Here is a 26,064-nt window from a genome sequence, read left to right as displayed (position 1 = left end):
AGTCAGATATGTTTTTTGCCCCAACTGCTCCCCTTGGAAGGCTGTTCAAGAACTTCAGTCCTCTGATGGTTAGAAACTTTTGTCTAATTTCAAGTCTAAACTTCCTGATGGCAAGTTTATATGCATTTGTTCTTGTGTCCACATTGGTACCGAGCTTAAATAATTCCTCTCCCTCCCTGGTATTTATCCCTCTGATATATTTATAGAGAGCAATCGTATCTCCCCTCAGCCTTCTTTTGGTTAAGCTAAACAAGCCAAGCTCTTTTCCATTCCTCGGATCATCCTAGTAGCCCTTCTCTGTACCTGTTCCAGTTTGAATTCATCCTTCTTAAACATGTTTGTTTGGCTCTCCAATGGTTATTACCTGGCAATAAATAACTTTCATGATTAAGATGGTTGCTTCCCTCTCTCTCTTCCTCCATCCCATCATGGGTGGGGTTTTTTTTTGGCTTCCCCATTTGCTTTGCAGCAACGCTCCTCGTGCCTAAGCTTAAGATCCTTGCAGTGCCCAAAAATCCTGTGGGGTTTGCTCATCAAGTGGGTTACTACCAGAACAATTGTAACAAGAAAGTGGCGATAGGGTTGTGCTGAACCTGGGGCATATGAGGGTGTCAGCTTGGAAGTGCTGCTCAACCCAGCCTGCTCAGGCATACGCTATTCCAGTGCGGTGCCATGGCATATGAGAGTGACAGCTTGGAGGTGCTGTTCAACCCAGCCAGCTGAGTCCAGGGACGTATAAGGGGTCAGCTGGGGAGTGCTGATTAACCCGGTCCTCTCAGATGTGCTCTGTTAATGTGTGTGTTTGTCTGATTCTGGGACTGGAAGAACCCAGCCCTGGGGAACCTCGGTCCTGCGGGATAGCTCCATTGGGAGGGAACTTGGGGCAGGGAGAAGCAGTGCTCTGTATGAGAACACAGTGTATAAGCAGTACATTGATAGAATTACAGAATCCCACTCCCACACAGAAAAGTAACCCTAATAAATGAGCATACCCCAAAGTAATGGGCAAATCTGGTAACAGAGGGAACTGTTCACTGCTAAGTCCCAGGTTCCCATTCAGGCTGGGAGTCACAAGAAGCTCCTGGGGCCAGATCCCCATGGGTATTTCTGTACCTACCTCCTATCTGGGCCTTGGCGTCTCCTGGCTGTTGGCCAGCCTGTGTGTGTCAGTGAGTCACAGGGCAGCCCCATGGCAAACTCCATCCACCATGGCACGGATGGGACTTGGGAGAAGCTAAGGTTTGAACTGGGATACGGAGACTGAGCAGGTGCCCCCAGAGCAGCACTCCTGGTGCGGGGCAGGGGGATTTTGTCCTGGTGCTGCTTATGTTGCACCTGTGGCTCAGTCTCCAGAGCTGGAATTCACCTCACCACCCAAAGCTGTCACTGCCCAGCCATGGATTCTCAGAGAGGCTGGTGTAAGCCAAGAGCAACCCACTTCCCGCTGGCATGTGGAGGGCAGTGCATGTGCACACGCATGATGGAATTGCGTGGGGCCCTGGGTGTCCTGTTTTAGCTGGTTCCATCTGAAGGCCAGTGTCTCGTTCCCAGGGCTCAGCTGTGTGCGCTGGACTGGGCGATGGCCATACAAGCCAGCCCCGCCTCAGGGGCAGCGCCGTGGAAGCAGAGGGGTGTGAGCTGGGCCCTAGCACTGCTGCAGTTAGGGCTCAGGAAGCTGCTCACAAAAGCAGAAGTGCCATGTACTGCAGCGTGGGGGGACTTTTGTTTTTAACCCTCGTTTCCTGTGCGTGGGCTTCAGAGCTTGGTGACACGGCCCTGCACAGCTGGGGCGCAGGCAGGCTCCGTGGACGGGTGTGCGGAGGGCTGCCATCCCCAGGCTCTGAGCAGTGCTGGCAGGAGCAGGTGGGCTTCTCCAGCATCCAGGCTGTCTCCAAAGGTGAGTCTGCTCTGCCAGGGGTGAGTTCACTGTTGCCGACTCCCTGCTGCTCAGACTTCAGCCCTCCCCTCCACTTCCTCCCATGCTCTCCTCCCTGCATGCCTCTTTCCATTCACCGCTTGGCCCCAGCGATCTCCCCTGTGCCCACCCTACGCAGGCCATATTTGCAAAGCCTTAATTCCACCCTTCCAAGCATCTGGCACCCTCAGCTCCATTGCCATCAGTCTCTTTGAAGATCGGGCCCTAGGCTGGTAAATCCAACAGGGAGGGGCGGAGCCTCCCTCGCAGTGCTAGCAGGCTGGTCGCAGGAGAGAAAGGACATGCTTGTGGTTAAGGCAACGGGGGGGAAGGTGGGGCAGGACTCCTGGGTTCTATTCCCAGCCCTGCCAGTGAGTTCCTGTGTGACCTTGGGCGGGTCACTCTTTCTCAGGCACTGTGGGTCCTGCTACTAGAGCTGCATGAGATGAAGTCAATAAGAGATTGCTTAGCTCCCCCTGCCCCCAACCAGGATCAAGGCAGGGCAGCTCCCCACTTGGGTCGCTACGATAACATTGCAATGGAGGAAAACAACAGAGAGGAGCTCCAGGGCTCCAGAGGAAACTGGAAGGGGGGAGGGATCCTGGCAATAACCTCCCCGATCCTTAGAGGTCAGCCAGCCTTACAATACCTCTAGCAGGAGTCTGAAAAATCCCAGCCCCCTCCCCCCCCCATTCAGTCTCCACGTATTCAGTCTTAACACGAGACTCAGAGGCTGAGGCCGAGACAGTGCAGCCTAGAGGTCAGAGCATGGGACGGGGAGCCTGTGACATACCATAGTACAATCCAGACTAATGAGCAGCTCAGTCATCCTGGTCCTGCAACCTTGGGTGCCTTACGATGCCTTGCTGAAGTGGCTTCCACCTGGGCCACTCACAAACAGCTTCCAGCGTGCAAGCCACACCCTGTGTGTCTTTGTGCAACTGCAGTCTGCCAGCCACACTGAGGTTATACACCCTGCTCTCACTAGCCTGGGTTATATTGCAGGGTGACACCAAAACACCCCCAGTCTTAGACGGTCCCTCAGTAATGTATGTCCTCTGCTGGACAATAGAAGCTACATTAAGTCTATTTCTTTAATGGAAATAATATGCACACAACTTGCCACCCCAAATGGAGTTTGTCAGATACTTTAATTTAAACACACTGGGTTAGATAAAAGCGTAAAACAAGTTTATTAATTACAAAGAGAGCCATTTTCAATTAGTACAAGTAACGAGGCAAAAAAATCAGAAATGGTTACAAGAAAAATAGAGTTAAGACATTTCCTAATGCAGAACTTAACAAACTCTATCAGATTCAAGCAAAGTTTCTTACCATATACTTTCAGCAGCCTTACTGACCAAACCCTGTAGGTTAGGACCTCATCTCCCAGAATCCAATGAAGGCTTCCTTTGTTGCACCAGGTGCAGTTAATCTGATGGGCAGGGAGAGAGAAAGAGGGGACCTGTGGGGTTTTTGTCTTTCCTTTTTATAGTTTCAGTCCTCCTCTTGAAAACCATTTCCAGGTGGGCACAAGAAGGAAAAGAGTCTGCATGGAAGGATGTTCCCTGCTGCTTTTTCCTCATCTATTTAAGCTTCCTTTGTTTCCTTTCCAGCTGATGACTCTGTTTCCTGCTTAAATGCAAATTAAGCAGAGGACACATTCCTTTGTTTAGGACAGGCCTGTTTGCCACCCTCAGTTTGGAACATGTTTTAATAAAGCCACACAGTGGCTTTACATACAAGGTTACCACACAGGATGTTTATCAGGATGTTACTGATCAACAAATTATGAGTTTTCAAATGATATCTCACAAGGAGTACTTTGACAAAAAGATTATTACAATAGCATGTCAGGTGTGAGTACAGGGGTATGTCATTCTGTCCCAGAGCCGAATTCCAATCCTGATGCCAACACTGAGGCCAGTGCCCATGTGTCTTTCCCAGGCGCTCTCCCACCCAGGGTCTGGGAGGCTATTAGTATATTACTGTATTCCCCCTGATCTAAACCCCCCTGAAACCCATCTACCAGGTCCCAGGGGCAGGATCACTCTGTCTAGGGCCCTTTGCCTAAAACAAATCAGACTCCAGCTCAAGCCTCCACCCAGGTCTGGGCTCCTACTTCTGGCTCTGGGAAATTAAAATAACCCCTCCTGGGTCCCCTTTACAGGGGGCTCTTCCCCCTTGCCAGCACTCAGCGCCCTTGGAACTCAAAGAGCTTTTTATCTGGGGGAAAACGGTCCAAAGAACCATGACAGCCCAGGTCTAGATTTACCTGTAAGAACCTGAGCCACTTAAAACAGTGCATCAGGAGTCTGGATGGCCTCACGGGAAGAGACCCAGGACTCCACTGGCTTGTCTTCCTGGCAGAGTTAACTCGAGTTACACTTCCAGCGTCACCCCTCGCTGAAGTCCCACAAACCCCTTCACTGGTGTGATGGTGCTTTTTACACCAGCTGACTGCTCCACCCCCTCCAGAGCACAGGCTAATGAGTTGCGCAGTGTGGTCGCAGGCTTGCTCCACTGGACTGCTGCTCATCCTCCAACGCCTTTCCACAGTTCTCCCCCGCCACACCACCAAGTCCAGAAAGGACAAACGAGTTTCCACTTACTGCAGTGTCAAGACCTTCTGCCACACCCGAGGAGGGCCACACCCAGTGTGGACACAACAGGTGGGATTCCACAGTGGAGCTGCTCTCACGCGAGCAAGGCTAACTCAAGTTAACTGCTCAGTGAAGACAGATCCCAGGCTGTCCACAAGCCCCACCCCCCTAAAGCCCTCTTGTGGTTCTCATCTGCTGGTCTGCCCCCGCCCAAAGAGAACCGTGCAGCTACCCAGCCCAGCTCTGCAATATCAGCTCAGGTCCTGCTGACCCAGAATCCTGGGAAGTCAGCTCTGGTAGGCGTGACTAACAGTGTGCCATGGGCTGATGGAGATCTCAGCCACATTCCACTGCTGCTGATGGCTACAACGCCAGCTCTGCACGATTCTCTCTCCCACTGCTCCAGTCCCACAGATTCACTCCACACAGGAACCAAACCACCACGTGGGGAACCCAGAGCAAAACAAGACCCTTGAGTAGGAGCTAGAACCCCAGCTCCTTGCAGTGATCCATCTGGTCTTTGCTTCAAGATTTCCTCTACTCTGAGGAGGATTTCATTCCAAACCACGGTCTCCTCGCCCCTCGGGCTGGGTGACCCCACCCTGGGCATATTCTGGTCAAATCATCAGCACTTTGGAGGGTTCAATACTAATCTATTGCCATTGACACAGTCAGAACAGAAACCAGTTCCAACCAGAGCGTCCAAGGGCAGTAGAGGGAATTCTGGGTAAGCAAGATGCATCCAGGAGGCTAACTAGAGAGGGCTGTTCCCCTTCTCCCCATAAAGGGTGCAGAGCACCAGCCCTAGGGAACGTCTACATGCCTTTTACAACCCAGGACAGAGAGTCTGTGGTGCTAAAATCAGCCGTTTGGCCTTGGACTGAGCTCCAGCCTGACCCTGAACGGCTACACACAGAAGGGGGGGAATATTGGGGGAGGGGGGGCAGAGTCACGTGCCCCATGAGATTTCGGCCAGGGTGGGAGTCGGGCTGAGCACGGCTGAGGGGGATGTGCCTGGGAAAGGCACCAGCCCCCAGCCTCACTAGGAGGTCCCAGAGCAGGGAAGAGAGACAGGGTATGGAGAAGCCCGCTGAGTCCCGTCCCTTCTTCACCCGCCGCTCGGCAGTCGGTGTCCGGAGCCTGCTCCGGCCCGGGAGAAGGAAGCGGGGAAGGAGCTGTGAGGGGCGTGGGTGGAGACAAGGTGCTGCCAACTTGGAGGAGTCTGGGGGACGCAGGGAGAATGGGAAAGGGACCAGATGCGTCACTTGGGGCAACCACATGCCCCCCCCAAACCTTTAAATTGTGCCTTTCCCCCCAGAAAGAGTTCCGGGTGGTCTCTGTCTAGCACCAGAGCATAAGCCCCACGTGCCCAAGTCTGCAGACCCAGGCTCTGAGCTCGTTGCATGTGGACGTACTCTGCGCCCTACGGCCCCATCAGAGAGTTTGAAACTCCTTGGGTTTCAGCTCATTTTGTTGCCTTTTGATAATTCCTTTGGGGGTGGGGGACAAAGGGGCAGGGTTGTACCCCAGCTGAATGGGCTGTGGGTTCAGCCTCCTAACCCACGCTGCTGCTCTGTTGGCATTTCCCCTGGTTGCAGGCTTGCCTGACTCTCCCCCCTTGCTGGCCCCCGGGCTATGGGATAGGGAGCTGCTGCTCCAAACAGCCTGCACTCCTGAAGGGCTCTTTGATGGGCAATTTGTGGGAGCAGGGGCGGGTATCAGGCCAGGGACGGCGGCTGCCCATAGGAGATGCCTACCTATTTTGCCCCCTGGTCTCAGTTCAAACAGGAGCTATTCACGAGCCGTTGGCTGCGTTGCCCTCCTCAGACTGACGCTCCACCAACGCTGGCTGTGCTTTCTGTGCCCAGGTGGATGCTGCTTCGGGATCAGCGGGGAACAGGCCAGCTGACACCTCCAAGGGCTTGAGGCAGAAGAAAGGGGCCAGGCGGGTCAATGGCTGACGGGAGTGTGCCCATCGGCACCCTGGGAGAAAGTGCCTTGGCCAGGCTCTGCGAGCTCCTGGACAACTGCAGCCGGGGCTGGAGGAAACTGGCTGAAATTGCCGGTGCCGAGAAACGCTTCAAATGCAGGTGGAGGAAGTGTGGGGGGGCACAACAGGCTTCGGGCACCGATCTGGGCAGCGCGTCCCTGGGCGACATGTCAGCGCAGCGGCCTCGCCAGCCTGCCTGTCCCAGTGCGTGTGCTTATGTGCAGAGGGGGGCTGGTGTGGGGAGTACACATGTGTGTGTGCACGTGCACATGCAGGGGGGTGATGTAGGTGATGCTCCTGGGTATGAGTGGTCACACTCTGTGTGTGTATGTGTGTGTGTGAGGGTAGGGGTGTCATCACAGTGTAGGCTGTGGTGTGAAGTGTCTGTGTGTGTATACAGTGTGCGCTGTTCCAGTGAAGGCTGGGGGGGGGCGGGACACGTGTGTGTGTGTGTGTGAGAGAGAGAGAGAGAGCTGTTTCAGTGTAGGCTCCATGTGTGTGAATGTGTGTAGCTGTCACAGGGCAGGCTGTGGGGTGTGTGTAAAGTGTTTGCTGTCCCAGTGGAGGGTGTGTGCTGTCCCAGTTCAGGCTGCGGGGGATGTAGGGCGTGTGCTGTCCCAGTGCCGGCTCTGTGTGTGGGTGTGGCGTCCCAGTGCAGGCTGTAGGGAGTGTAAGGTGTGTGCTGTCCCAGGGCAGGCTCTGGGGTGTGTCGGGGCTGTGGTGTCCCAGTGCAGGCTGTGGTGGGTGTAGGGGGTGTGGTGTCCCAGTGCAGGCTGTGGTGGGTGTAGGGGGTGTGGTGTCCCGGTGTAGGGGGTGTGGCGTCCCAGTGCAGGCTGTAGGGGGTGTAGGGTGTCTTCTGTCCCAGTGCAGGCTGTGGGGGTGTAGGGGGTGTGGCTTCCCAGTGCAGGCTGTAGGGGGTGTGGCTTCCCAGTGCAGGCTGTGGGGGTGTAGGGGGTGTGGCTTCCCAGTGCAGGCTGTAGGGGGTGTAGGGTGTCTTCTGTCCCAGTGCAGGCTGTGGGGGTGTAGGGGGTGTGGCTTCCCAGTGCAGGCTGTGGGGGTGTAGGGGGTGTGGCGTCCCAGTGCGGGGTGTAGGGTGTCTTCTGTCCTAGTGCAGGCTGTGGTGGGTGTAGGGGTTGTGGTGTCCTAGTGCAGGCTGTGGGGATGTAGGGGGTGTGGTGTCCCAGTGCAGGCTGTGGGGGTGTAGGGGGTGTGGCTTCCCAGTGCAGGCTGTAGGGGGTGTAGGGGGGTGTGGTGTCCCAGTGCAGGCTGTGGGGGTGTGATGTCCCAGTGCAGGCTGTAGGGAGTGTAAGGTGTGTGCTGTCCCAGGGCGGGCTGTGGGATGTGTCAGGGCTGTAGCATCCCAGTGCAGGCTGTGGCAGGTGTAGGGGGAGCTGTGGCGGGTATAGGGAGTGTGGCATCCCAGTGCAGGCTGTGGTGGGTATAGGGAGTGTGGCATCCCAGTGCAGGCTGTTGGGGGTGTAGGGTGTCTTCTGTCCCAGTGCAGGCTGTGGTGGGTGTAGGCGATGGTCATGGTTGTGCCAGTGAATGTAAGTATGGGGTGAAGAGAAAGGGCCCCCAAGGTGCTCTAAGGAGGGTGGGTGTCTCAGCCTGGATCCCCTACCCGAGAACGTTACCCCGGCTGTAGCACATCTCCTGCGTAGATCTCAAGGTGGGTTAGGATCATTATCCCTGAGACACAGGCCATCCAGCAGGACAGAGCCAGGCTGAGCTGAGCACCTGGGTCTCCTGCGTCCCCATTCCCTGCCTTCTCCACCAGACCACGCCACCTCCCACTCAGAAGCTGAGACTGTCTCCCCAGCCACAGGATTGAAAGGGTTAATGTTGTTTTGTGTTTGCTGTGGGTTCCCAGTGAGGAGGAGCTGGAGTTGTGTTCCCTGAAGGTCCTGGAGCCCAGCGGGAGCCCCAGCCAGTGCCTTCTGCAGCTGCTGTCGGAGCGGGACTGCACCCTCAAGTATCTGCTCTGCTGCCTGGATAAGATGGGACACACCGAGGCCTTCCAGTTTCTCTCCAGTGTTGGTATGGGCTGGTGGCTGGAGCAGGGACTGGGGGTCAGGATGCTGGGGTTCTGCTCCCCGCTCTAGGGTGGGAGTGAGGGCTGGTGGCTGGGTCTGGGGGTCAAGGTGCAGGGGTTCTGCTCCCTGCTCTAGGATGGGCGTGGGGTCTGGTGGCTTGGTCTGGGGGTCAGGGTGCAGGGGTTCTGCTCCCTGCTCTAGGATGGGAGTGGGGTCTGGTGGCTGGGTCTGGGGGTCAGGGTGCAGGGGTTCTGCTCCCTGCTCTAGGATGGGCATGGGGTCTGGTGGCTGGGTCTGAAGATCAGGGTGCAGGGGTTCTGCTCACTGCTCTAGGATGGGAGTGGGGTCTGGTGGCTGGGTCTGGGGGTCAGGGTGCAGGGGTTCTGCTCCCTGCTCTAGGATGGGCGTGGGGTCTGGTGGCTGGGTCTGAAGGTCAGGGTGCAGGGGTTCTGCTCCCTGCTCTAGGATGGGCGTGGGGTCTGGTGGCTGGGTCTGAAGGTCAGGGTGCAGGGGTTCTGCTCCCTGCTCTAGGATGGGAGTGGGGTCTGGTGGCTGGGTCTGGGGGTCAGGGTGCAGGGGTTCTGCTCCCTGCTCTAGGATGGGCGTGGGGTCTGGTGGCTGGGTCTGAAGGTCAGGGTGCAGGGGTTCTGCTCCCTGCTCTAGGATGGGCGTGGGGTCTGGTGGCTGGGTCTGGGGGTCAGGGTGCAGGGGTTCTGCTCCCTGCTCTAGGATGGGCGTGGGGTCTGGTGGCTGGGTCTGGGGGTCAGGGTGCAGGGGTTCTGCTCCCTGCTCTAGGATGGGAGTGGGGTCTGGTGGCTGGGTCTGAAGATCAGGGTGCAGGGGTTCTGCTCCCTGCTCTAGGATGGGAGTGGGGTCTGGTGGCTGGGTCTGGGGGTCAGGGTGCAGGGGTTCTGCTCCCTGCTCTAGGAGGGGAGTGGGGTCTGGTGGCTGTAACTGGCGGTCAGGACTCCTGGGTTCTAAGCCCCGCTGTGGGAAAGTGTTGGAGCAGGGAGCAGCAAAGCAGAATGGCTGGATTCCAAAGAGTGTGAGCTGATGGCTGGAGCTGGGAGCCAGGACTCCTGATGCTGGTTGGAGTGGGGGCCTCAGGAATTTACAGGTGAAGGGAAATTGTGTGAGGGGAGTGTAAGGGGAACTACCTAAAACTACAGCAACTTACACATAAGCCGGATTCTTGCCCGAGGCTACATCTACACAGGAAACGCTGCAGCCCTTCTAGCGCTTCAGCAGCGGGGGGGGGGGGGGGTTCTCCCATGGGGTAGCTAATCCCTCTCCCGCAGAGGTGGAGTTGCGTCACTGGAAAAATTCTCCCCTTGGCTTAGCACTGGCTTTGCTGGGTGTTTGGTTGGCTTCACTGTGATGCTCAGTGTGTGGATTTTTCACATCCCTGAGTAACGCAGCTGGGTTAACGTCTGAATGTAGACCAGGCCTGTGACATGTTCCTGTGGGGGGGCCTGATTGCCCAGGGGTTTGTTCTTTCCTCTCTTGCAGTCCAAGAGTCCATCAGGATCGTGGTGCAGCCCGAATCTCAGGTGGTTACAGAAGGGACCGGAGCGTCTTTCACCTGCTGGGCGACGGGGCCCCCAGGACTCAGCTACCAGTGGTTCTGTGGGAAGCAGGAGGTGAGGCTGGGGGAGGGAGGAGGAAAAAGGGAAAATCTCCAGGCTTAATAAATTAATCAGTCAATAAATCTGGAGCAGCAGCATGGTCTAGTGGGAGGAAAACACGTCCCAAGGCCTGGCTGTGCCACTGACACACTGAGTGGCCTTGGGGAAGTCAAATTTGGGGGGGCCCATCTTGAGACACAAAGGGCCGAGCAAAGCACTCCCAGCTCCAGCTGAAGGCAATGGATTCATTGGTGCCTGGACAGCACAGGCAATGCTCAGAGCTCTGTGTCAATGCTAGCTGGTATCATTACACCATGCAGCCTCCCAGCACAGCCCCTGTGGAGGGTGGGACACTTGGGGATGGATGGAGGGTGTAGTGTCAGGAGGCTGCATGGTTTCTGCTCCCTTTGACCTGGCATGTTTTATTTTGTGCCTGTTAGGTGCCCGGTGCCACCTCCCCTGAGCTGGTGATTGACCCAGCTACTCTGAAGACCCCGGACTGGTACATCTGCCGCGTTAACCACAGGGCCAACTTTGCGTTCTCCAGGTGGGCCCAGCTCCAGGTCAAGCGAAGCAGCAGCCCTGCCTCAGGTAGGAGGGCAAGTCGCAGGGCTGTTTGCAGCAGTGGCAGGGAAAGCAGCTGGCAGGGCCAGCCAGGGAGTTGAGCTGTCTGGGGGCAGCTCCAGTCTCGGCACTGTGTTGACTTGCAGCTCCTGCCCTCTGGGCCTGGCCGAACTGGGAGGGCTGTGTACCATCGATGTGGGTTTCATGCTTCTGCCTGGGATGGACCTGCTGCCCAGTGGTACCAGCTGTGTCTTGTCCTGCAGTCCTTTCGCATGCCGAACTCCCATTGACTTCTATGGGAGCTGTGTATATGACCCCAGCCCTTAGACTGCCTAACAAGCTAGGGTCACCAGGGCCTTCCCGCGAGTGTATTACAGCTGGGGAAGGCAGTGTGGTCTAGTGGGTAGTGCACTGGATTGGGACTTAGGAGTCCGAGATGCTATTCCTGGCTCTACCAGTGGCCTGCTGGGTGACTTTGCCTCTGTGCCTCAGTGTCCCCATCTGTAGCCCACTGGGGGGCTCCTGCCCTCAATTCGTAAAGCACCGTGAGCTCTGTGGATATAAATAGATAAGGGCTCAGGATTGCTGTTAACTGGAGGGGCCGGACAGTCTGGTCAATGCCCCAAGTGCTGCTGTGAGCAGAGGGCGATCTGGGCTCTGGACAGAGTGCGCCGCTGCTCAGACTGAGATGGGGCAGTGCCTGCTGGGATATGTAGTCTCCACTGGTTGTGCCTCTGTATTGCCCACCTGCTGTAGGACGGCACCCTTGGCTGCCCCTGCTTGAGCCTGCCCTGGGGCCTGGTCCCACATGAGGACTTCTGTGCCTGTATTGTCCTGCCCAGGCTAGCGCTCTGTTCTCCACCCCCCCCTCCCCCAGCGAGCGGCGATTGCCCGACAGCGGTGGGACTGCAGATCCTCTGTCAGCCCCAGCCCTGCACCTTGGACGAAGGAGACTCCCTCCAGCTGCGGTGCGTGGCCATCGGAAACCCACCACCCCAGTACCAGTGGTTCCGAAACGGGAGTCCGATTGAGGGGGCGCGGAACTCCCACCTCCAGGTACCCTCCCTTGGGGTCTGGGCAAGGGCTGCAGGCTGGGCAGGAGACCTGTCATAGGTTGCAGACTCTCGGTAAGGTGCTGTGGGCTCAGCAGCCCAAGGTGGGGGGGGGATCTGCAGTGCAGGACTGCGAGTGAGGTGTAATCCCCGGTTCAGCGCTCCAAGCCTAGCCCACCCAGGCACATTCTGCTGCATTCAGTGCTCATAGCCCCCAGCTCACTAAAGACAGATTCCTGGGGGCTCTAGCCCAGAGTGCAGGGTCCACCAGCTGGCGCTTGCCTCTTCCTTTCCCCTCGCTGCAGGTGAAGCTGGTGACAACCGCAGAGAGAGGCCGCTATGCCTGCAAGGTGTTTAACCTCTTCCAGGAGCTGTGGACGCCAGGACACAGAGGTGGAGATTGGTGAGGACTTGTGTCAGGACTCGGTATCTGTAGCCACCCCCATCGCAGGCCATTGGCAGGCTTGGAACGGGGGCCTTCAGAACCAAAGCTCAGTCCTCCATCACTCGAGCTAAAGGAGTAACTCTGTGCGCGGGTAGCAATAGTAGGCTGTTACCTTCTGTTGACCAGCCACTAGAGAACAGAAGCCACATTTTGCTTGCGTGTTGGACCCTTGGCACACTGAGCCCGCAGGCAGTCCCCACCCCACCACCCTGCCCTTTGCACTCCAGGTTTGTTGCCCGTTTAACAAGTCCTCAGCAATCACTGCAGGAGAGCTCTGAGGCTGCTGGGCAGGCTGTGAAGTGATGTGGTCAGTCCTATGAGAAAACCAGATAATCATGTGGGATACATGCTTATCACATGGCTTAGTGCAGCAGGGGAAGGTGCTTGATATCACGGTGATGGGCTTAGGCTGCCTTTTAAACCCAGGGAGCTCAACAGGGGTCTCATGAACAGGTCCTGGGGGTCATGACCACACTGGCTTGCTCATATTGTTAAATGGATGGGCCCCAGCTGCGTCCTGGCTAGACTGCAAGGGGGGTGGAGGAGGAGTTGAAGGCCCTTATTAAAATAATCCTCTGCCATGTTGGCCTGGAGTTCCCACCCGGGCACGGCCAGGGACAGAGGGCATCCCCTGCCCACCCTGGGCGTTCCTGCTTCTAATACCTTCCTGGAGGCGTTGTGCGGGGGGAGCAATCCCACCAAGCCTCACTGAGGCCTGGGGGTGGGGGAAGAAACCGCAGCGCCTCCTTATGGTGCTTCCTGTACCTGTCTGCCAGCCCTACAGGGAGGATGGGGTTTGGGGCAAGGACTGTGGCATGAATGATCTTGGGCGTCTGTGGCCCCAATCAGCAGCCAGAGCCGGCACTCACAGGCAGCCCTGCTCATCTCACCAGCCTCACTGCTTCACCCTTTGTTTTGTTCCAGGCCCACAGCTGTTTGCCTCCGGAGGCTCCTGGCGGGAGGAGGAGGCAGGTAGGTGAGGCCCACGTGGGTCCCACCTGGACCTAGGAGCTCCTATCTGAACACAGCTCCTCTGGGGCAGGTTAGGCGTTGTCATGGCAGGCGTGGCCTTTACATGTGCTAATTAGTGGACTGGACTTCTTCTTTGTCCTCACCCAGCTTAGCTGGCTGCTGGGGGCCGAGTGCCGGCCCTACGGCCCAGGGGAGTGCTGCTCTCAGCATCTCTCCCTGGGCAAGGGAGCTCCTGGGACTTGTGTTGTGTTGCTGGGGTTCCCTCCCCGCCAAGGGGGGCAGGGTCTACCAGCCATGGTGCCTATGTGGTGCTCAGAGAGATGATCATGTGTCTCATTCTTTCCAGGGAGTGCTCCAGAGCACAACGGCCCCAGCCAGCTGTGCGGTAAGAGGCTGCATCCAAATCCCCAGGCCAGACCTCCACTTAGAAATGGATTGAGAGATACAGCTCTCAGCCTTCCCCACCTCATACGTGCATCCTCCTCCCTGGTGCCAATGCAGGGACCCATTCCAGACTGTTGTTCCAGCCAGCCCCTGTCTCAGCTGGCCTGTGGAGAAACATGTCTCCCACAACCAGGTCAGCTGATCCATCCTCACATGGGCTCCTCCCCGTGGATGGGGCATTGAACCAATGTGGATCCAGCCCTGCCCGTGGACGTGAGAGATGGAGAAGAGCCATCAGACGACCTAGCCCAGCCCCAGGATTGGCCTGGCAATGCAATTTCCAGGGCTCCGTCCATCTCCCACCTCCTCCACGGCTTCCCACCCCCACCGCAGACCTGGCACCCACTGGCAGGCAGCAAGGGCAGCGTGCTGGCTGTTTTAGGCAAAGCATGGCCTTTAAGGGAGAGCCAAAGGCTTGTCTGGAGGGATGAGCCAGCTGGAGGGAGGACTCTGCCTTGGTTTGGAGTAGAGGTTTAGGCCCAGGGCTAAAATGTGGGGCTGACTAGTTACATCCCTGCTCTAGAGAGCCCATCCACAGCAGAAGGGGCAAGAAGCTGTCTGGGGTGGTGCTGAGTGTGAAGGGGAGATAGAAGCAGGGAGAGGATGAACGTTCATCCCAAAGGGCCCAGGAGTGATCATCCCCTCGTTCCCTCCCCATGCCCCTGACGTGTTCCTCTGTCCTTCTTCTGGGGCAGCCACAGACAAAGTGGCCCTCCTGATGGGCAACATGAACTACCTGCACCACAAGCACCTGAAAGCACCCATGGTGGATGTACATGAACTGACCAACCTGCTGCGCCAGCTGGATTTCAAGGTGGTCTCCCTGCTGGACCTGAGCAAGGACGAGATGCAGATGGCTGTCAACGAGTTCCTTCTCCTCTTGGACAAAGGAGTGTACGGTACAGAGGGAGCTCCCTATGTTGCTGGGTAGGGGTAGGAGAACCCCTTTACTGGAGGAGGGGAGGTCTATGTGGTGTACGTTTTGTCTACTCTGGAATAGGCCATTTCCTGCTGGGGCTCCGGCCCCTCTGGGCAGACTAGTGCAGGCTGGGAAGGGCAGGACTTCTTCATCAGTAAATACACAGGAAGGTTTTCATGAACATTTCAAAGTTTTTCCCCAATTTTAAACATAAACAATGTTGCCCCCTCGGTGGAGGCACCCGTTTCCTGCCCTTCTTGTGGCTGGGAGGTCGGGTGGCATCTCGGGGACTCAGGCAATAAAAGCAGAAGGTGATACGGTGTGATAGAGCGGGTGTATTTTACATAGCTGTATCATTTCTCGTAATCACCCTCATTCACTTGTCCAAGTGCCAGAAGGGAGTTAGCATTGAGTGATTGTCACCAACTTCAGACCATCTGGGAGGTGTGGGATTGGTAACAGCCCGGTGGTGGTCACAGACTCACCATGGGGTGGCGAGGAGCACTGGTGAATGCCCTTCCTTGCTCTCACTAATGCTCAGCACTAGCCTGGCCCACTGCGCTTGTACAGCATGCCATGCAGCCCAGGGACCGGAGTCATGATAACTCAGTGTTCTTATTAAACATGCTAATGGAGGTAGCACCTGGGCCAGTGCTGGGTGCTGTGCAGACATACAGAGGGCGTGGAGCTTATGGTCTGAATGACAGGAAGGTGATGGGGCCATAAGGAGAAATGAGTGAGCAGGAGGGAGGGATGGGGCAACAGGAAGACAAATGTAACATGAGCTGGGTATCCCCTAGCTCGGCAGTTGCAGTGGCCACAGCAGCGACCTAGGAGATGCCCACAAGAAAGTGCCCCAGCAGACACGGGGGCAAGGAGGGACTTGGAGGGACCAGGGGATGGCTGGAGGATTCTGTCTGGGTGCCTCCCCCTCGGGACAGGAGAGAGCACACGTATGCTTGTGGGAGAAGCCAAGCATGGGGCCCTGGAGGCTGGATTGTTAGCAGCTCAGAGGGAGCTGCCCGGAGATCAGGCCCAGCATGCTGGGTGAGGCCGAGCTGTGGAAGGCTCTGTCATTAAGGACAGGGTTTGGATTAGCAGGTGTCAGCGGTGTGGCATAGCCAGAACCTGGATCCTGCTGAAGGCCTAACGCAGGACATTTCTGGGCTTCTCCTCCTACAGTCTGGCCAAGAGAGGATCCCACAGTCCATTGCCGCAAGCAGGAGAGGGAACTCCAGTCAGTATGTCCCCAGGGATGGGCGGAGGGAACAGGGTGAGCAGAGGAGGGTTGTGTGTAGGTCAGACGGAGAAATGAGTGGGAAGGAGGAGGAGAAGCTGAGCCCCCTGGAATGGACTTTGCAGCCCTTGATGCAGTGGGCCGCAAGGCCAGCAGTGGGAGGGAGGCAGAGACGGAGAAGATGTGAGAGCAGCACAGACTGGTGCAGGTTGACGCGCTCTGCTCCTGCTCTCCTTCCCCCAGGTTTGCTCTACTACGCTGGCCACGGCTACGAGAACTTTGGAAACAGCTTTATGGTTCCTATTGATGCGCCAAGATCCTACACCTCAGAGCACTGCCTGTGCGTGCAGAGTGTGCTGCAAAGCATGCAACAGCGGCAAACCAGCCTCAACATCTTCCTGCTGGACATGTGCCGCAAGAGGTGAGCACGCCAGAGCCAGCCGCCCTGGAGCAGCAGGGCCAGGGTGCGGCACTCAGCACGGTGCATACCGCGGACGCAGATGGGGGCACAGTTCTTGGCTGCCTGCCTTGAGGGCCTTGGCTGGAAGTGCTATGTAAGTGCAAGGGACGTACACAGCACGGGCATGTGAAAGCAGTCCTTTGGCTTGCCGAAACACCAGCACTCTCACATATACAGACGCTGGTGCAAGCACACATGTCACCATGCTATCAGGTGTGAAATATTATAGCCACACACACACTGAGGTCATGCACACCATGTGTGTCCATATGCACATATAGCTGCCTGTGGGCATGTGTGTACCCAGGGGTTCCTACCCAGACACACGCAAGAACATGTATGCAGAGGCATCCACCATGCATTCCCACCCACAGGCGCATCGCCCCACTGCCCAGCAAACCAGCCGTGGTTACTCATGAAAGGGGATGCCTGACAGAGAGAGAGAGAAAGGTCCCTTGTCAGAACTAACTACAGTGCTTCCCTGGAGAGCAGCCATCCCCAGGGTAACCCCTGTGGAAAGGAGAACAGCAATAAATCCACAGCCAGGGGGCCAGAGTTCTTCTCCAGATACTCTGTCCTCTAGCCCAGTGTCCCGTTGGTGACTGCCTGGGCTCCCAGCCCACATAGATGTTCTGCAAGGGCATGCCAGGCACCTGCTGTAAAGCATTGAGCAGCTAAATACTCTTGGCCATTGAATCAGCAGTGCAGCCTGACTGCTGCTAAGCTGGCAAGTGCCATGTTGCGCCATCGCTGGCAAATGACGCTATTCAACCAAGTAAAGACACTGTAGTCTCCAGGCGCAAACAGATTTAGATCTAGGCATCTGCTTTTAGTATCTCGCTCGTTGGCCGATCTAACAGGTCTTCCCCAGCTAGGACTACTGCATTGCTGCCAGTTGGTGTCTCCTTGTGTTGGCACAGTGGCTTCATGCTAACCAATCCATCGGGCTTGCATTGTTTCCAGCCCGGTCCATGGTTGTTCCTTACAGCATGTTCTGCAGGGCTTTGTCCTGTCTGGGCCTGGGGGGCCCAAGCAACAGGGCTCCCACCTGAGGGACTAGTCCACTACCTCCCAGAGCTCACTGATAGGCAAGGCTCAGGCTGAATAGCATGAAACTTTCCTCTGCTCTTCTGATCAGAGCCCATTGGCCTGGCCCAAGCCCGGAGGTCCCAGAGCGACCATGGACTGTGTAGGTTTCATGCCCCTTGTGAGGTGCTTCCGTTTCTTTCCAGGAACCTGACGACAGACATCATCCCGCAGGTGGGGGCGCTGCAGGTCACGGCCAACATCGTCTTCGGTTACGCCACGTAGGTGTTTGCTGTCGCCTCCTGCTGGCCACAGTCACTCCTCCTGGGGCTTGAGTGGGGGAACGGGCGCAGGGTCCATTACAGGGAACTGAACCCACCAGTCACTCTGCTTTTGGAGAGCTGCTAGCAGGGATGTGTCCTGAATGGGTCTCCTGGGAGAAAGGGCAATAATGCAGCTTACCTCCATATTGCCTCTCACCCCAAGCTCTCCAAGAGGCAGCCTGGTGTAGAGGTTAGAGCACAGGGAGTCAGCGTCAAAAGAGCTGGGTTCGGTACCCCATTCTGCAGCAGCTTGGGCATGTCAGGTCCCTGCTCTGTGCCTCAGGCTCCTTCCCCCATCTATAATGTGGCCGTAACAATTCTTGGCCACCTGCTTGAGCTCCTTGGCTGGAAGGTGCTAAGGGACTGTGGCAGAGCACTTTTAATTCATTACACATCACAGTCCTCTTTGAAGAAGGTAGAGTTATCATCCCCCATTTAGAGATGTGGAAACTGAGGCACAGCAAGCCAAGCTGGCATTCCACCGCCCACATGGCTGATCCATGCTGAGCTGGACAGAGAACCCAAGTGTCCTGCCTCCCAGTCCTGGGCTTCGTTCTCCAAACAGCACTTCCCCCCAGCTGCATGTGCTGTGTATTTTGTTCATCTCCACGTCTCTGTCCCAAGCCAGAACTTCTCCCCTCTGTAACCTGAGTATAGGGGGCAACTTTCTGGGGCTGCTGCTGCTTTGGTGGGTTAGGTACGTCTGTCTCTCAGGCTTGCTGAGCTCTCATGGTGGGGAGCTGTGTCATGAGCAGGCTCTGCAGGAGTGGAGAACAGGGGGAATCCCCCCTCAGACTGGCCTTGGAGAGCAAAGAAAGGGGCTCGCTCCAGGGACGGGGGCTCCATGAGAAGCGAGGCTCCAGTTCCCATTGAACCACAAGGGTAGCAAAGTCCCTGCAGCCCTGTGAAAAACCCAGCTTTAGAACACAAGAGGATCCAACCTCTCTTCCCCCCTCATCTTAGCTATTGGGCTGCCTTGATAGGCCCAGACCCAAACCTGAACTTCTCCAGTTATAAGGATGTCTGGAGCCAGGGTCTTGGTTCCGGCCCATCTCTGGTGAGCCATCCTGCCTGAACCTGAAGCTTCCTCAGGAGTATGAATCAAGCCAGCTGCTGTTGAGGCCAGGTTCCCAGGAGCAAAGTCTCAGTACATTCTGTGCTGAGCGGGAGAAAGGGAGCACTTGGGCATAGAAGAGTCTTCACCCCCCTCCTATGAAGGAGCTTCAGGCCTTAGTTCTCTTTGGTGCCCCTCTCAGATGTGCGGACGCAGAGGCCTATGAGCTGAGCCAAGGGGAGCTGTTCAACGGCATCTTCGTCAGCTTCCTGAAGCGATGGCTGCTGGAGGAGGAGAAGATCACGGTGCTGCTGGACAAGGTGGCGGAAGGTGGGTTATCCTGGGGCGAGGGTAGAATGGCTCTTCCAGGCCAGCCCATCACACCTCAGGATGGTCTGTGAGCAGCTGACTCACCGCTGTGCTGAAGTCATTTGCCTGGCCCTGGTTGTGTCTTCCAGACATGGGAACCCTGGAGATCACCAAGGGCAGGCAGGCGCTGGAGCTGCGGAGTAACTTGTCCGAGCGACGAGCCCTCACCGATCCAATTAAACCATCTGAGGGCCCAGAGGAGTTCTCTGTCAGGAACCTGCAATGGGCCAAGGCCCATGGTGAGCATCATGGCCCCGTCATCCCTGCAGAGAGAGCAGTGGTGAGAGGCAGACAGTGAGAGAGGCCTGTCCTGGAGTCGGGGGGAAGGGGGTTACTCAGGGAGCCCCCAGGGATTGCAGTGACTCGGGGAGGTCTCAGTCCATGGAGCAGGCATTGCAATGCAGTTACCCAGAAAGCACGGGAGTGGGCAGAGTGCCGTCAGTGCAGCCAACTGTGGAGCGCCAGAGCACGAGGGGCACACAGCTGGGCCCAGCAGGAAGCCTAGATCTTATCAAACTTCTGCAAATGGCTTTGCTGCTATTGGCCCAGCTCTGATCAGGACAAGCACTGCTGGGATTGTGTTAGTGTCACAAAGCAGCTGTCATCAGAGAGCTCCACACTGACCCTGGGGACAGGACCCAGAGCCTCCTCTGCTCCCAAAGCACAGGCCCCTGCCATGTGAGCTGAAGGAGAATCTCCATTAATAGTGTTAGTAGAAGATGGCCTAGGACACACGGCTGAGCAGTTCTCATTCTGACCAGTGGGTGGCAGTGACACACACACGCGTATCATGGCCCCATTTCTTTGTTTGCAGTGCTTCCCGAAAGCCGATACCTCCAGTTCGACTGCGGGGCTCGGGTACAGCTGGGTTTCGCAGCTGAGTTCTCCAACATCTTGATCATTTACACCCGTATCATCGAGATGCCACAGGAGATCACACAATGTGAAGCAAAACTCACCGATGTCCCAGAGGTGAGAGACCCACTGCCAGAGCCTGCCTGGCTCAGAGACCTGACTCGGGCTAACCGCGGGGATGCCGAGGCCACAAGTAAGAGAAAGAGTTAGGCTAGGCCCATTCCCACTGGGGCATATTTCCCCTTCGCACCAGAGAGTGGCTCAAGCAGCAAAGTCCCAGCTGCAAGACAGCCCAGTTGGAGGGGTGCTGCCTGACCAACTGTCCCGGCTCCTACTCCCACTCTACAGGACACTGATGAGATCCCAGAAGGTCATGCAGGAATGTCAAGCAAGGGGATGGTACAAAGAAACTGCCCCTATGGCAGGAGCCAGCCAGAGTTTGCAGTCCCTGACACGGCTCCCACTTAGCAGCTAACTGACCTTTGGAATTCTGCCTTCACTCCTGACACCTTACTAGGAGAGAGGGCAGAGGAAGGCGCACCAAAGAGGAAGGGGTCAGGCTGACAGGCAGGGCCCTACTTCTCAGCTCATCACCCCCTCCCTGATCTCCCCAGAGGGAACAAGAAGCTTGCCTTATATAGTCCCACCTTTCCCAGCATTCCTTGCTGACCCCCCCCCCCTTTCTGGACTGAACACAGAAAGAGGCTGTGCTGTGCTCTCAGCCTCCCTTAGAGGCAGCCGCCTGTTACAAGTACATCAGTGCCAGTGTTGCCAACTCTCACGATTTCGTTGCGAGTCAGTGGCATTGGGTGTGTTCCTTGAGCCCCAGCTCCTGGAGTCGTGAAGATGCAGGAAGCTCACCTTTCATTTGGCAAGTGAGGACATGTCTATCCCTCCTAGCCACAGTGAAAATGTGACCCTTAAAGGCTCTGAGCACGGAAAGCAAAGAACCAGACCCCCACCATTATTATTTTTAAAATCTCATGATTTTCAATCCAATCTCATGATTTCGGGGGCACTGACTCATGATTTCGGACCACATGGGGTGGGCGGTTCCACAGCCTGATGCCCTCTTGTGCCTTGGCTGCCTTTGATGACAGTGTTGTCTCTGGCAGGAGCTGGACGTGGATTTGAAATTCACCAACAAGGAGAGCCCAGAGGAAATGGGGAGCAGCCTCTCCCTGGCCTGGAGCCTCAGTTTCCCCGATTGCTGCCTCTACAGCCGCCTCTGCGGCCTGCAGAAACTGAGGGTAAGTGCTGCCCCGCCCTGTTGGCGCTGGCCTTGGTGAGACCGCTAGCTGTGTAACCACACCCAAGGTGGAATGGCCTCCAGCTCCCTCTCCTTTGGCTGCACGGCTTCCGCAGGGCCAACGGGCTAAAGGCGGGGAAAAAATAATGACCCTGAACATGCAGAAGGAGGCCAAATGAAGCCCTAGTGTACATGGGCTAGCTCACTCCACTGCCTTCGGGGGACTCCTGCGCCCTGACACTGGGGTTCGGATCCTTCTCATTAGGGCACTCCAGCGCTGGGTCCCCTGGGGGAGGATTGCTGGGCTTTGCTGGAGTGAGTGACTGTAACCTTTGGGGCAGGGACTGTTTGTTCTGTGTTTGTACAGCGCCTAGTGCAGCGGGATCCTGGTCCGGGACGGGGGCTCCTAGATGCCCTTGCAATGCACATAATGAATAGCATCCTCAGCGGGCAGGAACTTCCCATGCTACTACTGCATGTTATAGTGAATGGATCCAATGCATCCCTCAAGTAATGCCCAAGTTATTAATCTAGTGGCACCTAGAGTCACCAGCTGACAGCAGGGGCAATGCACAGACAGTCCCTGCTCTTAGCCACATGCTAACAGGAGCCAGACAAAGGCAGTAGCATCCACATTGTATAGCTGGAGAACCAAAGGGGAGAGAGGTGAAGTGATTTGCCAAGGGCTGCACACAGAGTCTGTGGTAGAGCTCATTTGACCCAAGTCTCTGGGGTCCCAGGCCAGTACCTTCCCCACAAGTCCATCCTGAATGGTGCTGAGCCCCCGGAACAGAGTCCCAGCAGGATGGAGTTGGCACCATCAGGAGTCAAAGGATCAGCATGGACTTTGTGGCTTTGTGGCTGATGGTTAAGAAGAGGGCAGTGGGGAGTGCGATGTAGATGACTTAAGGTGATAAGTGTCACAAGGTCCTGTCACATGCCTACCTATGGTAACTGCAGCTTGTGGTGTCGTTGCAGAAGGAACTGGTCTTCACCATCTGCCTGCAGTACCAATACCAAGGACTCGATGACTTCATTGAGGAGAGCCAGTCAATAAATATCGGGAAACCACTGATTGCAAAGCTCAACCTGTGTATCAGCGACGGGCCAGGGGCAAACACCCCACTGGCCCATGCAGACTTGTGTGCGGATGCCTTGACTGGCTCATTCCAAAGCATCAGGAGCATGGAGACCCCCGAGTCACCAGCTGCGTCAGAGGCCTACCAGAGTCTGCCTTGTGACTCGCACCTTGGCAACTGGTATTCTGAGAATGGCCAGTGGGTGAACACCCCCGAGGAGAACCTGAGCCCTGAGTTCCCAGGCTCTCGCTCCATGTAGCACTCTGGGTCTGGCATAAACGTCACCATCCGCTTCTCTTCCGAGTGTGGACCGAGGGAAACTGCTAGGGTCAGATTCTGCCTTGGCCTCCACCCCACGCACAGTTGGGGGAGGGATAGCTCAGTGGTTTGAGCATTAGCCTGCTAAACCCAGGGTTATGAGTTCAATCATTGAGGGGGGCCATTTAGAGATCTGGGGTAAAAATTTGGAACTGGTCCTGCTTTGAGCAGGGGATTGGACTAAATGACCTCCTGAGGTCCCTTCCAACCCTGATATTTTATGATTCTCTGATGTGGGCCTGAGGACCTTTGGTGGGACCCCCGGTGCAATGAACTGTAATCTGTGGGGGGTTCTTGGGGCAGTTGGCCTTTACATGCCCCAGCTCATTATATTTAAAACATCGCCCAGCTGACTGGTCACTGGGGTGTGGTAGGTTGCTGGAGGACAGTGTGGTGGGACGATAAGGTGTCTGGAGTGTTCCTTGGGGTGTAGTTGAGGCCTTGGGCTGCCCCCAGTAATAGGTCTGAGGGTGTCCCTTCTGGTATCCGCTCCAACTGCGACCAGGGTTGTTTCTCGGTCCTCCCTCCACCCGTTTTGTTCCGGTTTGCCCTGCCTCTCTGGCGGGCTCGGACTGCTCATATTGATCAGCATAAGAAGCAAGGCTTCCTGCTGAGTCCATTTTCTTATCCCATAAACACTGTTTTATATCATCCTTGGACATATTCAGGAATTGCTCCTGTATCATCAAAGCCTGCATTCCTCCAAAGCTGGTTACATCCCATCCTTTGAGCCATTTACCAAACAGATCTGTCATCTGGTTTAAATAAGCCACATTACTTAGTCCAGGTCCTCTCATAAGGGCTATAAATTTTACTCTGTAAGATTCAGGTGTAACTTGAAATTGTTTTAAAAGCAAATCCTTGAATTTATTATAGTCAGAAGCCTCCTCAATAGGCATTTTATTGGATATGTCCAGAGCTCTTCCAGTCAATTTTGCGACCAATGTGGTCATCTTGTGAGCTTCAGGAATTTGATCGAGAGTGCGCAGTCTCTCGAAGGTGAGAAAATATTCAGCAATATCACTGGATTCATCATACTGTGGACACAGTCACTCCTATTTGTGGATTGCTAGGGAAGGATTGTTAGGGTTATTCGGTATATTCTGCTGAACCTTTGCCTTCTCTATCTCCATTGCATGCGTCTTCTCTTTTTCCCTCTCCTCCATTTCTTTTTCCTTTGCCTGCATTTCTTTTTCTTTTGCCTCCATAGCTCTCTTGTGGGCAGCTTCTTCTGCCTCCACCCTGGCTTCTTCTTTGGCTGTTTGTGCATCAATCTCCATCTGTCTGAGTTCTATCCGTCTTTCATGTTCCTTCTGTCTTTCCTCAGCTTCCAATCTGGCTAATTCCAGTTTCTGTTGGACATTTCATTCTGTCATCCTAACCTCTCTGTGTTTAACCTAGCTATACCCGAGAGTTAGAAAGAAAAAAAAAAAAACTTGGCTTGCAAAATTTTGCTGTGCTGTAACCTGATAGCTGTTCTCAGCCTACAGAAAAATCCTTTTGTTATGGAGCTGCTCTGTCCCCCAGGCAGAGACAGAAAAAACTCGAACTGCTTTCGGCTTAAAACCTACTTCCAAGCAGCCCAAAGGGAAAAAAATTGTCCTTTTAAAATGCTGCTGTGCTTCTGGTTCAAAATGAACCCACCGCTCTGCCACCATGTCAAGGTTTCTCCCCCACTCTGAACTCTAGGCTACAGATGTGGGGACCTGCATGAAAGACCCCCCCCCCAGCTTATTCTTACCAGTTTAGGTTAAAAACTTTCCCAAGGTACAAACTTTGCCTTGTCCTTGAACAGTATGCTGCCACCACCAAGCGTTTTAAACAAAGAACAGGGAAAGAGACGTCTTCCCCCAAAATATCCCCCAAGCCTTACACCCCCTTTCCTGGAAAAGGCTGATAATAATATCCTCACCAATTGGTACAGGTGAACACAGACCCAAACCCTTGGATCTTAAGAACAATGAAAAATCAATCAGGTTCTTAAAAGAATAATTTTATTTAAAGAAAAGGTAAAAGAATTACCTCTGTAAAATCAGGATGGTATATACTTTACAGGGGTAATCAGATTCAAAACATAGAGAATCCCTCTAGGCAAAATCTTAAATTAGAAAAAGACACAAAAACAGGAATACACATTCCCTCCAGCACAGCGAATTTTACAAGCCCTTAAATAAAAGAAAATCTAACGCATTTTCTAGCTAGATTACTTACTAACTTTACAGGAGTTGGAAGGCTGCATTCCTGATCTATTCCTGACAAAGGTATCCCACAGACAGACAAACCCTTTGTCCCATCCCCCCCAGATTTGAAAGTATCCTGTCTCCTCATTGGTCATTTTGGGTCAGGTGCCAGCGAGGTTACCTTCGCTTCTTAACACTTGACAGGTGAAAGGATTTTTCCTCTGGCCAGGAGGGATTTTATAGCACTGTATACAGAAAGGTGGTTACCCTTCCCTTTCTATTTATGACAGGAGTGCAGCAACTACACCAAAGAACAGTGCAAATCACCACGTTTGGTGCTCATTGGTGCCAGGTGCTGTTCAGCAGCTCCTAACAGGCCTGACAAACTCACTAAACCTAGTGCACTGTTTTCATGGCATTTATCCAAAACAGATGTCATGGGAGGTCTCTAATGAAAGCTTATGACATACTGAGCCTCATAAGCAGTGACATGTATGTATGGTTGATACTTAAAAAATTGTGTATATGTATTAATTTTAAAGTCTGTTTCGAAGGCAGGGTTGACAAGGAGGTTTTTGCCAGCCAGAGGATATATGTTCACTTGTCTGCCTCAGTTTACATGTCAATTAAGCATTGTAGCCCAGCACAATGGAAGCCCTGTTTGCATAAGAAGTCAACATGAGCATGTGAAGTCAAAATAAAATCAGCACACCAGAGAATAAACCCTGAGGCAGAGCATCATTCTGACTTTGGGGGCCAACAATGACCTTGGGGGATAGAAGGAGAAGTCAAAAGGACACCTCTTCTTTATCCTGCATGTGAGGAAGTAATCAAGCAGCCACGGTTGGAATCGCTGCAAGAAGGATTTGTTTGAGAATGGACAGCTGACAGGTGGTTAGCCTGGTAAAGTTAAGTTTAGTCTCTAGAAGGTGAATATTGATGTTGTGTATGTAACTTTTCTGTTTCCATTATCCTTATTCACTATCTCTGTAATCTTTTATAATAGACTTATGATTGTTTTCACTATTAATATATCTCAGTGCTGTGGTGTTATACAGGAGCTGATCCTCAGTTGATTCAAACAAGCTTGTGTGTGCATTGTCCTGTTAGGGATAGCAAACCTGGTATTTCTGTGAGTAGCCAGTGACAGGGACTGGATATCACACGAGAATGTGTCAAGGGCGCTCAGGGACTGGGGTACATCTATAGTTAACGTGCAGGGTGAAGACAGGGCTGGCATAGCTCATAGAAGAATGTATGAGTGGCTGAAAGGCAGATGTTCTTAGGGAGCTGACACTCAGCCAGGCACAGGCAGGACTTCTTCACACTGGAAGCAGGGGCTAACAAGGTGA

General features: G+C 54.9%; 1 protein-coding gene and 1 long non-coding RNA gene across 2 annotated transcripts; one reads left to right on the top strand and one right to left on the bottom strand.

The window, feature by feature from the left end:
* Positions 1-359: 359 nt before the first annotated feature.
* LOC122457468 lies at positions 360-6,972 on the bottom strand. The gene is made up of 3 exons (XR_006276993.1): positions 6,949-6,972; positions 2,995-3,001; positions 360-628 (listed from the first exon to the last, which is right to left on the bottom strand). It is a non-coding gene; the product is annotated as an uncharacterized LOC122457468 (long non-coding RNA).
* On the top strand, positions 1,746-25,742 carry LOC119848354 (mucosa-associated lymphoid tissue lymphoma translocation protein 1-like). Its single transcript, XM_043502612.1, is given in 18 exon segments — positions 1,746-1,917; positions 6,387-6,608; positions 8,379-8,545; positions 10,051-10,181; positions 10,607-10,757; positions 11,608-11,786; positions 12,088-12,162; positions 12,164-12,185; positions 13,152-13,199; positions 13,546-13,584; positions 14,339-14,542; positions 16,043-16,220; positions 17,492-17,566; positions 18,865-18,992; positions 19,121-19,270; positions 19,846-20,003; positions 21,002-21,136; positions 22,114-25,742. Coding segments are annotated over 17 exon segments (2,337 nt in total). The 5' UTR covers positions 1,746-1,917; positions 6,387-6,471; the 3' UTR covers positions 22,474-25,742.
* Positions 25,743-26,064: the final 322 nt, after the last annotated feature.

This window comes from Dermochelys coriacea, chromosome 25 (assembly GCF_009764565.3).
Source record: "Dermochelys coriacea isolate rDerCor1 chromosome 25, rDerCor1.pri.v4, whole genome shotgun sequence".
NCBI classification, from domain to species: Eukaryota; Metazoa; Chordata; order Testudines; family Dermochelyidae; genus Dermochelys; species Dermochelys coriacea.
This window is presented reverse-complemented; position numbering and strand designations above follow the sequence as displayed.